This window comes from Thalia democratica, chromosome 4 (genome assembly GCF_965202585.1).
Source record: "Thalia democratica chromosome 4, ktThaDemo2.hap1.1, whole genome shotgun sequence".
Classification (NCBI taxonomy): domain Eukaryota; kingdom Metazoa; phylum Chordata; class Thaliacea; order Salpida; family Salpidae; genus Thalia; species Thalia democratica.
Genome location: NC_139168.1, coordinates 34,226,343 through 34,241,436, shown reverse-complemented (window position 1 = coordinate 34,241,436; position 15,094 = coordinate 34,226,343). Strand labels below are relative to the sequence as shown.

The window sequence follows — 15,094 nt, the reverse complement described above, 5'->3', positions numbered from 1 at the left end:
ACAGGTACGTTGATGTAATTTGTTCACATATTTTGTTTGGTTGTGTGAAAGTTAGGATGAATGCAAAGCTCAATTAAATGAAAAATTAAAATAAAGTTTTAACGTTTATCAACCGTTGAAAAGGCAACCGGTGCCGAAAAACGATGTGACGAGGGAAGACGTGACGAAGGAGATAATGGAAAAGTACCACGTTGAGTCCAAGAAGGGCTGGAAGCAGAGAGTCGAGGAGTGGCTGGGATCGCAGCCGGACATTACTCCTTCCGGAAACCCGAACACCAAGGATAGTGAAGAAGAAATGGTTTCGAAGGGCAATCAAGAAAAAAGAGATATGGTAAGTTTGTTATGTTGCTGAAACTTATTTAAGTTGTCTCTTTTCGGCATAAAATATTCTGAATCATTGATAACTATAAGCTCAACATTAATGTTCATATTCTGCTAATCAAACTTTTCTTTTGTTTTCAATCACTAGCACTTTAAAACTTAGTCAATAAAGTTCTTGTCAACTGATTACTTTTTATGGTAATACAGTTCGTATTATATGTATAAAGAAATCACTTTAAAATTCTGTTACTTTCCTATTATAAAGTGCTTATTTTAAAAAGCTCACTTTTGTTGAAAGTATTCGCAACTTTTATTGAAAACTCTAGAAAGAGCAAAACTTTGGGAAGCTGGTGAAAAAAAACAAAAGCTTCAAAAACCCAAAAACTCCAACGAGTTCCGGAGTTCAAGGTAGGAAGAGAAAGCACGACTCTTCTTCAAAAAACAAAGCAAAGCAAAAGAAAACTACGGCAGAGTCCAAATCTCAAAAAGGGGATGACATGCAAAAGAAAAGAAGAAAGAAGGAAGGGCCAAATCCCTCGGCAGCAATTGAGCATTACGGCATGGCATCGGGTGAAAGAACGAGTGGAAATAGCGAGCAAAGAGAGAAAACTAAGAAGCGAAAAAAGGAAATGCTGCAGAAGAAGCGAAAGCTCATGAAGGTCATTATGAAAAGCAAAAGTTAGTATTGAAACTTTTTTCAAATGAAATTGTTTTTTTTTTTAATCTTAGTTGAACTAAAAATTGAGGTTAATTTTATTAACTATTTCAAGTAAGCTTTATTGATAAACTCAACTTTAAAACTTGATTTTAGGCCCAGGGTGGTCAGTTTTGAAAGCGATAAGCCTAATTGAAGCAAAGGAAAAACAAGCCACACCGAGACTCATACATTATGTGATTGAGAAAAAGTTTAAACGACCTTTTATTACTAAAAAGTAGGTTGTTTTGAAAGTCTTCATTTGGTTTAGTAAATTTAATGGGATTTTTCTTTCAAATACTTAACTTTGACAGCTCAACTATAACAGTTATTTCAGCCGATTTTAGATGTTATAAAACTTTTTCCAAAGAAACAAAATATAATTTATTTGTTACTGATATAATTTAAAGCTTTTTAATTGAACTTGAAGTTTTATTTTTGTTTATCTAAGATTTATGAGGTTCATAAAACTGTTATAACATTTTTTAATGATATATTTGCATTTATTCTTAAAACAAAGCTAAAATGGTTCAATAAGTATACTAAGTAGTTATTGTTTAATTTACTTTTGTTTCAACTACTTAAAAGTATTTTTAAACAAACTTTAAACAATATAAACTTATTTACATTCTACTTATTACTTATACACTATTTTATTGAAAAACATATGCTTGTACTGAAGTAACACTAAATATTTTAAGAAATAGAGCCACAAAAAAACTGCTCAATAAAAGCATCTGTTTCTATTATGTTCGTACAAAAATTACATATATTTAGTAAAAGTAATTTATCTTACAGAAATGTAGAAGATCTTCTCAAGATAATGCTTCAGAAAAACATAATTAACTCTGAAAAGGTCAAAGAAACTATAGCATTCTCAAGTAAAGTCAAGTAAGTACAATGTACTTATTTATTCAAATGTGCTAACTATATGTCAAAAACTGGTATACTTACAATTCCCACCCGCGATCATTTCCCACCAATCCTTTTTATATATTTAATTTTTTAGATATTTTTGGGTTTTTATTATTGATTGTTTACTGTCACTGTTACCCCTAACCCTTGGTCGATAAGCGGTTCTCGGATTTGATCGGGTGGGAAATGACCGCGGGTTGGAACTGAGCGGTTTCTCGAAAATTATACTAAACGTTTAATTTAACAGACTACTAACTTTTAAAAAGTCAACAATTTTAAAACCAGTTTGCCGAGTACCTACCAGTTTGGTAGTACCAAATAATTTTGCCTACGTCTTAAAATTAAATATGTAAAATACAAACTTTTAATGTAAACTGAGGTTTTAAAAATAACAAGTATCAATTAAACTTTTAAGTAAAAAAAAATGTGATTCATTAAAATAAAATGGTTAAATGATCAATGATTATTCACAGGTTTTTACAACAGAAGTTTTAAAACTTCAAACGACGGAATCTACTAAAGCAACAAACTTGCTTTCACTTGGCAAAAACCTACGAAGAGATTCTATGAATGCAAATGGGATTTCCGCATATGAAATAAACTATAGAAAAAATACCACTAGTATTTGTACTTAAACTATTTCATTGAAATCTTAAAACTTTGAAATCCTATTTTACCCAGACATGTTCTATTTATGACTAAAATTATTTATTCTAAATGAACGAAAACGAACTTGTTTAAATTTTTAACTTTCTCGTGTGTTATTTTCAATAGCTTTTTGTAAAAATTATGTTGAAACTGTTTACAAATTAAAATATAAAAAAACTATTTTTATCATCTAACAAGAATCTTTTGAACACTTAGTACTTGGTGAACTGTTGTTGTATAATCCAACAATTTTCTTACGTTCGGGTCGACATTATTAAACATTGATTGCAAATAATAATCTTCAAACATTTGAGTTTTAAGCATATATATCAGTGGCGTAGCGTGGTATTTTGGTCAGGGGGTGCGCAAATTTGTTTTTCATAAAATCCCTCAAATTAAAACTTTTGGGCCGCAAATTTTTCAGGGTCAATTTTCTCGGAAATTTAAAAAAATACTAAAAATCTATCTCCTACTTAATTTTTCAAGCAACCTTCTTCAAATTTTAGAAAATTTTCCTTACATTACAAGAAAAAAGTATACTTATGAGTTTAGATAATTAAAATAAATAAAAATTTTATAAAAAAAAATTTTAAATATTGTCCTTTTTTTTTTTCAAAAAAAAAATTTATTACAAATTTTTAAATTCACAAGTAATGTTTTTTTTTGTTATTCTATAAAGATTAAATTGTTAAAGTTTGAAAACGATTGCTTGAAAAATGTATTAGGAGATAGATTTTAAACAAACTAGCCTTTTTTTGCTGTTTTAGTTTTCCCTTCTCATAGGGAACCTATTATGCGGCCCGACTTTGACTGGTCATATCTCAAGAAATAGTTCGAATTTTTTAAAACAACAAAAGCATCTTAAAGCTTTAAAAAAAATCTATAAAATAAGATCTAAAAAACATGGCTTACCCCCCTCCCCCCTATGGCCCTAAACTAAAAAAAAATAGTCAACTAAGTATAACAATTAATACCTCAAAAGATTTTTATCTGTGTAATTTTTAAATAATGTTCAATATTTATTTTATATCAGCAAAAAAGAATTGTATTAAACTCAAAATAACTCATACTTTTAGTTTGTTGCAGCTTTTAATATACTATTTTAATCTTATATATAAAAATATTAAATCTCCAGTATTAAAATTGAAAGTTTTAAATTTTTTAATTTTTTGTAGAAGAAATCAAAAGCTCTAGTTATTTTTTAACTTCTAAATTTTTACCTATATTACAATATAAAACTATAAAAATAAATCGTAACAAATGAAGAAAATTTATAATATAAACAAAATTAAAAATAAAAATTTCATACCACTTGAACTGCAGTCTTGAGTAATAGCAATATCTGATGTTGGTCTGCTATTTTTCAATTCAAGCTTTTGAACTTCAGATAATTTTACTATCTGACATATTTTTAGACTTGCAACATTCCATACAATATCACTTTGCATATTTTTTTAAAATAATATAATAAAAATTAATAAAAACAAGTGTTTAGTTTTTCTTTAGTATAATAAAACATATTTTACAAAAAAAAAAAAACGAAAAACAATTAATTTTGAAGATATCAGGATTGCCTTGCCACTCTTTGAGTCAAAATAACTGTACTGAGTTAGTTTTTTATGTCATCTGTCATCATAAGCATTTTAAATTCTTTTAAAGTATTTTTTTATTGTTTTTAAACTTATAGAAACTAGGCTATATAACAAAGCTTTTAAAACCACTAAATCTACCCTGAGTTAGAAAAAAACAAATCTATCCTTAGTCAGCCTGAGCTTAAAATTACTTAAAAGATTCTGAGTTATCTTAATTTTTACTGAAACATACTAAAGTTTTCCAAAACTTCATAAAATCTTGAGTTATCCTGAGTGTGTGGAAATATTTTACTAAATGTTTTTGATACAAAACAAAATGTTTAAAAGAAAATTTTTTAAAGTCGAATTTTTCAATGCTTTTAAAAATTCACAAGAAATATAACTTTAGATTTATCTTAAAATCAGTTTTTCTAAGATCTTTAGAAAATAGCATTTTTTAAATACTACAAACAGTTGGTAGAAAGAATTTTTTTTAATGCCATTTAAAGTTTGATTTAAAACTATACAAATTTAAATTCAAAATTAATCTGTAATGTCTTTTAGACTAAAAATTGATTGCAAAATTTTTGTTTTACAAGTTTCTATAAATTATTTCATGATGTGACTAAAGAAGTTTTAAAATAACTTGCTACAAAAATCTTTTAATTTCTAAACTTTATGGCTGATAGAATAATAAGGTTTGATTTGTTTGTTATCTTAATAAAAAAAGAAACGACTTTTAATAGAGATTTTAAGTTTAAATAATTTAAACTATACTTTTTGTATAGTAAGATTAAAACTGTAATCACAGTATGAACTGTTTTATTTATTATTTATTTTAATTTATTATTCTATTTTTTCCTGTTTTTTGTTATTTTTCTTTTAAATTATGTTGTTAATATTTTTTATTCTTATTATCAATTTGTTTTTATTTATTAGCAGTTGTTTAATGCTATTTTTACTACAATTTGTTTATTCTTGAACCATTATCACTATAAAACAGGTTTAGTTTTATGGTTTGTTAACAAAATGTTAGAATTTGTCCTTGTAAAAAAATCTGTCATAAGGTTATACTACTGCGGTGCACTAACTAGTTGCGTACTGTTTGAGTCTAAATTCTTATGAAGTTAATGAAGTTATAAAATGTTTCCTTATGGAGTTTTTCATCAACATCAGTGCGCATTTGAAATTACGCACCGAACCAGTATGCTGGGTAATTTCCCTAACTTGTCACTAATTGGTATTCAAAATTTCGTTTCACTTTCCAAATACTAAAAAAACATAGTTGAAAAAAGGCAAATTAAGCAGAAAAAATAAACAATAAAAGATAAAGATATTGCATTTTGTTTACTTCTTTTTTTTTTGGATGGCACGCATGCGCCAGCGTCCCTCCCCACGCTACGCCCCTGATATATATATATTTTTTTTTTGCATATTTAAGTATATATAAAGACTTTTAGCTACTAACTTGCTAGTTTACATTACAGCGAAAATACTTACAACTTAATTCGCAAAATTTACTCATTTAAAAAAAACTAAGTACAATTTTAAAGTTGTTTTGATAAAAATTTTTAACAAAACACATAACTTTAACTTTAACATATTAGGTTGCTCATAATACATTGTTTAAAGCGTTAATATTGTGTTTTTTGTTGTTGTTTTAGTATTAAAGTTCTTTTAAGTTTTAAAGTCACTGATTTTTGATAATTAACAAAGCTTAAAATAAATTTAAATTATTTGTTTACATTAACATTCAGTTTCTTGACATTTTTAATTTTTTTCTTTAAAATCAAATTTGTGTTTTAGGCTAGTTAAATATCTTAGGCTACTAAAACATCAAAAATGAAAAAAAAATAGAGAATATTAAATAAATGCTGAGTTTTTGTAGAACTTACATAGCCTTTTTTTGGATAAGTATCTTGAAAAACAAAGTATGTAATTTTTTCAGTAAAAAATTATTAAATAAATACGTTTGAAACAAAACTTACTAAAATAAAGTAGTAGTTTAATATTGATACAATTTTTTTTTTGTTTTGAATGTCATCTTACAACAAAATCTACATAGTACACTTTTCAAAAAAAATTTAAATAGAAAAACAGCTTGATTATTTGATTTTTAGTCAAATTAAATTAATAAATATTTTAGTATTTAAAAAATATATATACATCTGAAGAACAAAAACAAAATCAAGTGTCCGTGACCGCTGAACTTTAGTCTAAACTGCGGGTCCAGCTCCTCGTGGTGGCGTCGCCTCAGCATAACGTCATCAAGCACCACGTCATCGCGCGACGCTCCTCCTCGACCAGCGCCAACCCGACAAGGATCGCCAGGAACAGGAAGCGCTGCAGGAAGATCGCGACGTCACTGTTTCCTTCCTCCCTTGCTCTGTGGTGATTACGTGCAAAAGCAAGAGCCAAAAAAATAAATTTGTAAAAAGCTCATTTAAGTAGGTTAAAATAGTTATATTTTTTAAGCTATAAACTTGTTCATTATTATGTATAGTTCTCATAAACGGCTAAAAACAGTGTACTTGTTAGTAAATTTTGTTGAACTAATTTTTTTTTGACATTAAGAATATGGACTGAGAAAAAAATACTCGCAGGTAAAATAAACAACTAATATTTTTAAATAATTTAAAATTTAACAAGTTTCATAGTCATTTAAAGATTACTTTAAATTCTTAAATCATTTTTTTGAAAGAAGTTGAAAACTTAAAAATATCATTAAAAAAATGCTCCTAACAAACACTCATGGCATTTAATTAATAGTTATCGCATGTTTTTGTTTGAAATCAAAAATATATCCAAGTTTCAACACTAACACAAGTTGTTCAAGAAAAATTTCATGTTTTCTTACTCACTAGTGATCATTGCCTGCTGCCACCAAAATTGATGGTCGATCATTTTCCTGGTGATTACCTGCAGGTTGCTGAGCTTTCTGATCAGGTACTTCTACGTTCTGATCTTCCTGAGGTCTTTGATTTTCTTGCAAGTCTCTGCTTCCGTCAGTTATTTGTTTATTTAAGACTTGTGATGTTAGTTCATTACTATTTTATTTTATTTTGTATAAAAAAATGCTAGAACTATAAATTACTTTTTTTGAACATCATAAGTTTACTTAAATCATTAAAGTTGCCTACCTAATAACCTGAATATACAATAATAATAAAAAATGAATTCTAATGATAATATTTTATTTTGTATCTTGGATGTAAGTAAATGTAGTAATAACAGTGATAAGCTATTCATAATTCATTGTAAGTTAAAAATATTTAAAAAGTACATTAACAAGACTTAGTTATAATGAAGCGTTTTTTCAAAATTATGTGAGCCTACAAAAGTGTTATAAGATAGTAGTTTTTATTTTTATATAAATCTTTAAGTTAATTAACAAACTATTTGTAAAATAAAAGTTCCAAACTAAAAGTTAAGTTAGTCTGAAAACTTGGTTAACTAATTTCTTAAAACCGTTTAAATAAAAAAATACAACTAGTTTATATGATGTAGTAAGCCAATGTTTAAACTAGTGTCTTTCTTCAAGTATATGATTAACACACAATAATGTAAAGGTTGAAAATTAATCAGTGTTTGTAGTGTTATTACATTATATTGCATGTATAAATTAATCGGTATATAGTACAAGCTACTCTTTAAAACAGGAGAAACCAGTTCTTGAGTTGTATAAATATAATACAATATGTATTCTATAATAAACCACTAGAAATAATGAAGTTTAGCATGTAAGCAAAGTTTGAATTCGAAATTAAATTTAACCAAAGTTGTATAAAAAATACCCATATAGTACATTAGTAGATAAATAGCTTTATTAATATTAAAACTTTTTAAAAATATGTGAGCTAGATTTAACAAATAACTCGTTCAAATTTGGTTGAAAAAGTATTAAAAGTTCATTATAAAATGCTATGTTCGTTCTATATCTAAAAAATTTTGCCAGTATTTCATACTATTTTCAAAAATAGATAGTTAGTTTAACTATAAAAAGAGCAGTTTATTTTTTTTAAATAAGTATAACTAAAATTTTATAGGAAACTTGTAGTAAAGTAATTGAAAAATTCCCTTAACAAAGGTATACTTAATTGTTGTAAATTAGAGAGAATTTAGCATATTTCTATTTATTACTGTTAATTAAGCTTAATGTCCAAAAATAACATATAAATAATAAATACATTATATAATATTACCACATATATTAGATGAATAGCTAGATTACTTTTCCACAAAATTTGGAAGCTCTTAATTTAAACTGACATTTAAACAAATTTTAATCACCATATTTTTTATAAGAAATACAGAGTTCAGATAAAAAGTGTTTGACTTTTTACCCTAATTTAAAACAGAATTATAATAAACTTAAATATTACAAACAGTAAAATTTAACAAAATTAAAAATAACTTTTGCGTTTATAAAATTAGTTGTTTGTTATACAAAAGTTGTCTAGTAAAAACAGGTTAAACAGGTTAATAGGTTAAACTAGCTTTAGAGGCTGCAGTTTTTTTAAAATAACAAATTCAATTTTAAAGATTATGTGTTTATTTTATGGTTACTTCAATGAGCAAAATTGATTGCTTATACAAATGTTGTGTAGCTTCATAAACGATAAGTCTTACTTTTAATGTAGAAAAAACAATTAAATAAGTATAACAAAAAAATAAAAGTTTTTTACACTATATACCAATTAACTAAATTTGATTTTTAATATTAATATGTACCTTTTTTTTCTATATATTAATTTCAGTTTTCTTTGAAAAATTAGAAATGTTATTTAGATTATGTTTCATGTTTGTTTAAACACTACCAGTACTATAAAGACTACACATAGGTAAATTTTAATAAATACAGTCTTACAAAAAAAAAATATTATGTTTTAGTCCATTACATCAACGAAGTTGCATTTAAGAGAACTTAATTTATTTTTTTCTGTAATTAAACCTTATATTTACTTCTATAACAGAAAATTAAACATTTAACCAAAAAGAGTAGTCTAATGTATAGTTTTATTGAAATAGCAAGTTAAGTTACATAAACAAACTGAACTTTATTTGTGGTTTATCAAACATAGAAACTATTTTTAATTTTTGGTTTACTAAGTAGCTTCTTAATTTGCGGATGTTTAGGTTTGAAGACAATAACATATAAAAATTTTTTTAAATACACTCAATGTCTTTACACTTGTGTTTATTTAAGTATTAGCAGTAATTCACAAGAAGAAAAGTCCGCTCTGCAGCATATACCCTTTACAATAAACTTCCCTAACTAGTAATACCAATCTCAACCGGTTTTTTTAGCAATTTTTCTTAATTATAGAAACGCAAAACTTGCATTACTTCATAAGTCACGACGACCGAGTAGTCAAGTGCGTCAGACAACGAGCTTTATAATTTACGGTAAATGTTCAAAACCGGCCAGGAGACTGTTTTTTACCATAGTTTTCTCTAAAATATTTAATTTTTCATTTTTACTTATGGCTACAAAATATTGTTGATTGTGTGTTTCTAGCTGTATGACTGTTTGAAAATAGTTTTCTTAACTAGTAAAAAAAATGTTTACAGCAAATCAATTAGTTTCAACCACAGAAAATGGACACTAAAAAAAAATTGTAAAAATAAATTATTTATATTGAACTGTCGTGGTGAACACTCGATAAATTTATTTAAAAGCGGATGTTGTAAACTGTTTTACGCAGATTTCGTGACGTGCTTCCAGTATTAAAAAAACAAACATATTTTTATTTTTGGGAGTAAAAATTCGTTTGAATTAGTTTAAAATCAGCGCTTTTTCTTAAATGTGAGAGTTCTAAAAACCATCCGTCGTAGAAGGTTCTTATAAACTGTGGGAAATATCGTCCAAGTCGCGGAGAATCAATCACTAAATATATTAAAGCTTTAGTTGTTATCGACGCATAAGCAACTAAGGGTTTTGAATTCACTACAATTGTTGGGCGGTAGTTAGTATAAATTCGAGAAAACTGTTAGTTTTATTGTACGTACTTTTCACTCACGTGTTGTAGTTTTTGCATGCACTTATTTCTCTTCTTATTTTGTAAATAAATTCACAACTAAAAAAGAAATATATTTTAGCTTAACCCTATTTTAATTAAAATTATTAATGTCTAAAGTTCATGATAAGGATAAGAATAAGCTTAAAAAACTGTCATTACAACAAATAACGACTCGGTCGAATAAGAAGAAAATGGAAACCAGGACAGATAAAGCAGGTAACAGAACGACTTTGTCTTCTCATATCTCAAACTTGAAGTCAACCTGTCTTAAGATTCAAAAAAAAAAAAACTATCCTAGATTTTTGTACTCTATTATTACTTCCTAAGTGCACTTTTGTTTAAAGTTTACAAAACTATCATATTAAGACAATTAAGACTAATCCTATTAAGTTTTAATATATTCTTAATGTAAAGTAGTTTGGTAAACTTCATAACGACCTTTTCTTATTTCATACTTTTGTAACTTGGTTTTTACTAACTTGTTTTTTTACTTATTTACTCAAATTTTTACCTTAAAGAAAGAGTTTTAAATAAACTATTATTGTAATTTAGTCTAAAATGGAGTATGATTTAGTTTTAAGCCAATTAAAACATTTTTTAAAGTTTTATGTTGATTTAATATCTTAATTAATTTGAACGTCATTTTAATATAATTTGGTTAAAAATTTAACCTAATTCTAATTCACCTTTTTTTCATAACAACTGAATTTTTTTAACGAACAAGCTTGAAGTAAAATAATAAGAAATATAAACTTTTGAACTATACTTAAATAAAAAAAATATACATATAACTTTAAAGTTTCGAGTTATAAAAGACAAAGTTAGATCGTATCAATTTTAAAATATCGAGCTGAAACATTATAGGTTAAACTTAAATTGGTCTATATATATTTAACTAATTAAAAGTTAAAAACTAGAACTGAAAAAAAAAGATACGTAAAAATATTAAATTTAGTAAACCCCTTCAATATTGTAAAACTTTTTATTCGGCTTATAAAGTTAAACTATTTTGTTTATACTAATTAAAAACTTTTCAAGATATAAAAACATAACGAAAAAGTACTTTATTTAAAATTATCGAAATGGTTACCAAACAAATGTATTAACAAAAAAAACTTTATTAAAATTCGTACATTTAAGTGTCGCTAACAAGGGTTTGCTACTTATAAAAGGTTAGGGGCCTGGTTTGTAACTCAACGTGCGCTTTAACTTAAGTAAGAGATGTCCCTAAGCTAACGCTTGGGCTATATTTGCTAAATAATCTAATATGACTTACTTAATATTTACTAAAAGTTTAATAAATCAATTACTTATACTACTGTTAAACGTAATTCATTTTGTGGTGATTAAATGTATTTACAATAAAATTGCGAAACAAAAAGATAATAAAATACTATGCAACATGTAATACCAATTAATCGAATTATCAGTTCTTTTAAAGGGCTAAAATACATGAATCAAAGAAGCTGAACACCAAGTGTTTGTTAAAAATAAACTCATCAAACAAACTGCAAAAAACTTAGGTTTTTACAAATTTTGGAGAAAATGCAAATAGCATTACAGAAGATATAAAAAAACAAAAAAAAATTAAACTACATAAAAACTCTTTTATTACTAAAAGTTTGTAGCCAATATTTAAAAAATATTTGTATTTATCTGACACAAATACATTTATAAAAAAAAAAATTTTATACTTTCTTTGTAAAAATTAAAAACTGAAGTTGTAAGTAATTAAAGCTATGCAATTTAAAGCTAAATAAAACTATATGTTATGTCTTTGTTATCATTAGATATTTAAAACAAGCTAAATAATATTAAATGATAACTCAAAAATACAAGTGTTACATTTTTAACTATGTAAAAATCATATTTTTGTGAACAGTTAACAATAACACGATTAATTTAAGGCTTGAAGGCAGAAAAGTTTTTATATTCCAATATTTTCCATTCTTTTCAGAATACAAAATTCTTTTATTTTACTCAAAGATAAGGTAACCGCATAGGTTACTCTTTTGCGAGTGTTACCATAATAACCATTATCCTTAATTTCGTCAATAGTAAGAAACTCAATGTCATCAATTTCATTATCTCGCGAGTATTTGAACAAACTCATGTCATTAATCGGAACTTTGCTGACAAAATACAAAGTGTGAAGGTCTGTCTTGTGAGGATAAATTTTAACTGGGTTTTCTTGCTCTATATTATCTTCGGGGTCAAAACCTGTGTTCTCCATGATTTGCCTTTTCGCTGCTTCGAATGTGTCTTCTCCTTTGTCCACTTTTCCTTTCGGTATGTTGTACTTTCCTGAGTAAGAGTCTTTTACCAAAAGAATTTTCGTGTAAGTAGGGTCGAGCAAAATACCCCCTGCCCTTGGGTGATGTTCATGGATGTACTTTGATCTATATAGAAAATATTTTTTATAGTAAGTTGAAACTTAGTAATTCATATGTTAAGACTACAACTAAAACGGCATGAACAACTCAGATATAATGTACATATAGGTATAATGGCTTTATTTAAACTGTCAAATTGTAAATAAGTGTTTTAAAAAACTTGCAAGTGCACAGTAGTAAGCACAGAGGTTTTTTTTTTCATTTTGTGCGAAAATAAATACAGAGATTTATTATCAGTCTTGTTTTATGTTTATATTTGAGTTTATTTTTCTAAACTCTATTTTGCTAATCTTTGATAAAATGTAGCATATCTTTTATCAGCACAAGTAACTAAATGTATAAAACGAGTAATAAAATAAATTTTGTTTGAATATGTTTGGTTTAAAAGTGTTTTTTCACTTCAGTATACACTTTTAAAAGTATTTAGAAATACTGATTAAAAATATATCTCACTTAAATTTTTCAAATAGTAAAGTAGTAGTTTTATATATTAAATAACTAAATTTTTAAGCATAACCTAATTTATAAATTTACTTAAGTTAGGTTATATTTAAAATTAAAAAACAAAAAAATATATGACAATTAACAAGTACTTTTTTAATAGATGAATAGTATAACTAAATTTGTTATAATAAAACATATAAATAGAAATAAAATAAACAGGTTTTTATAAATGAGTTTATGCAACTTAAAGTTTTTTAAATAAAAACCAATTTTGTTGTACTAAAATATGTACTTGTTATTGTAGCTAGATAAACAAAAAAAAAAGTTAGTTACATATAGCTTTTAATAAATAATTTCATTTTCTTTTACAAGTTTTTTAGTATTCTTAAATATTTAAAGCTTATTTTAAAACATGTTATAGTGAAACGTACACGTAATAGAAACATTTAAAGAAATAAGTTCATAAGAAAACTGTATTTTTTTGTGTAAATAACTTTTACTGAAAATTTAATTTTACGTTTAAACTTGATATACTGTTTAAACTTCAGAAAATTTTAGTTTATTTTTCAAAATTTTCATAGTATAGTTTATTCAACTTAACATTTAAAACTTTCAAAACAAAGTTTTTTTTTCTTAAGTCTGCTTTATAGTACACTTTCCATTAAAGTTTAAAAAAAACTAACTTCTTAGCGAATTCTTGGCAAGACATTTCTAGTTTGTTCATAATATGTGGGTAAAGGTTTTCAATTTGCAATAAAAATTCCCCAAACTTTTGAATTTCTCTACATCTTCCTCGTCTATCTAAAGTATCCAAAACTTCATAGTGAGCTGCTTTTGCGTCTTTTTCAAAATCGTCAAAATTAACAATGTTCGAGTTTTTATATTTCTCAAAATATTTTGTGTATAGTTCATGTATTGCACTCTCTTCTATTTTCATTATGTTTATTACTTAATCAAAAACTTGGAAGCTAAAACAAGAAAAAAAGTCTGTTTGCTAAAAAGTAGTCTTTGTTTAATTGAAACATAGAATTTCTATTGTTTTAAATTTGTTTTGCTTAATATACATAACAAAGTCTTTTTAATTGTAGTCATAAATTATCTATATAACTAAGCGCATTTAGCTAATAATAGATATTCTATAAATTGTTTTAGATTAAATGTTTTTAAAAGTTTATACATGCTGGTTATTTATTTTCCTAACGTTTTTGAAAACTTTTTAATGTTGTTCATCACTTTAACATTGTTATATACTTGTAGAATTTCAGAAAGGTAACAATTTCTTCTTTTTTTTATATTACAAAAAAATTTTTAGGTATTTATGATACTAAGCTACTATTAGTGACTAATAAAAAATAAAACAAAATTTAGCCAAACACTAACAATTACTATGTAATAAAACAGATAAAGTATCGTTTAGTTATTATATACAAAACAATATTTCTTTAAAAGAATAGTTTCAAAAACAAAACAAAATCAGACTTTACGATCGGAAATACAACATACTAATTATGAAATAGACAAAAAATAAAACCAGAGTCGTAACGTTGGAATAAAAAAGAAGAAGTGAATTTTAGAAATTCCATAATCCATTTATAGCTTCTTAGTTATTTGTTCCGTAAAACTTTAGGTTACTGTACTTGTAGCGAAAATAGTTGTTCGAAACAAATATTTATCATTCCAACCATTGATAAATACTTATTTACACATGCATTTTAAATTGTAGCTTTTATTGCTAGCTTTCAAATCACACACAAAACTACAGGTAGTTTTGTTTACTTAGAAAAGACGAATGTCATAAAATAAACAGCTCACAGTTGAAAAAAACAAAAAGTTTAAATCCAACTAGTGCATAATTTAAAAATCCTAAATAAGTACCCTAAGAAGTTGATATAAAAACGAGCCTTGAAATGTTCAAACAACAAACGATTGTTTAGAAAATTTCTTAACAGTCATGCTTAAAAAACAGTGTAAAAAGAATTTAAGAATAATACAATTTTTAATTTAAACTGACAAAATAAATTGAAGCAAAAGCTTTGTGTGTTTCAAGCAAAATTGTGAAAATAAGTTAAAACAACTTCCTTTATATTA

The 15,094-nt window shown here is 25.7% G+C and overlaps 1 protein-coding gene across 1 annotated transcript; it reads right to left on the bottom strand.

The window, feature by feature from the left end:
* Positions 1–12,093: 12,093 nt before the first annotated feature.
* LOC145835056 (uncharacterized) lies at positions 12,094–13,943 on the bottom strand. The gene is made up of 2 exons (XM_082942596.1): positions 13,690–13,943; positions 12,094–12,568 (listed from the first exon to the last, which is right to left on the bottom strand). Exons 1-2 carry the CDS (start codon positions 13,941–13,943, stop codon positions 12,097–12,099), a joined length of 726 nt encoding a protein of 241 aa, XP_082798722.1. The 3' UTR covers positions 12,094–12,096.
* Positions 13,944–15,094: the final 1,151 nt, after the last annotated feature.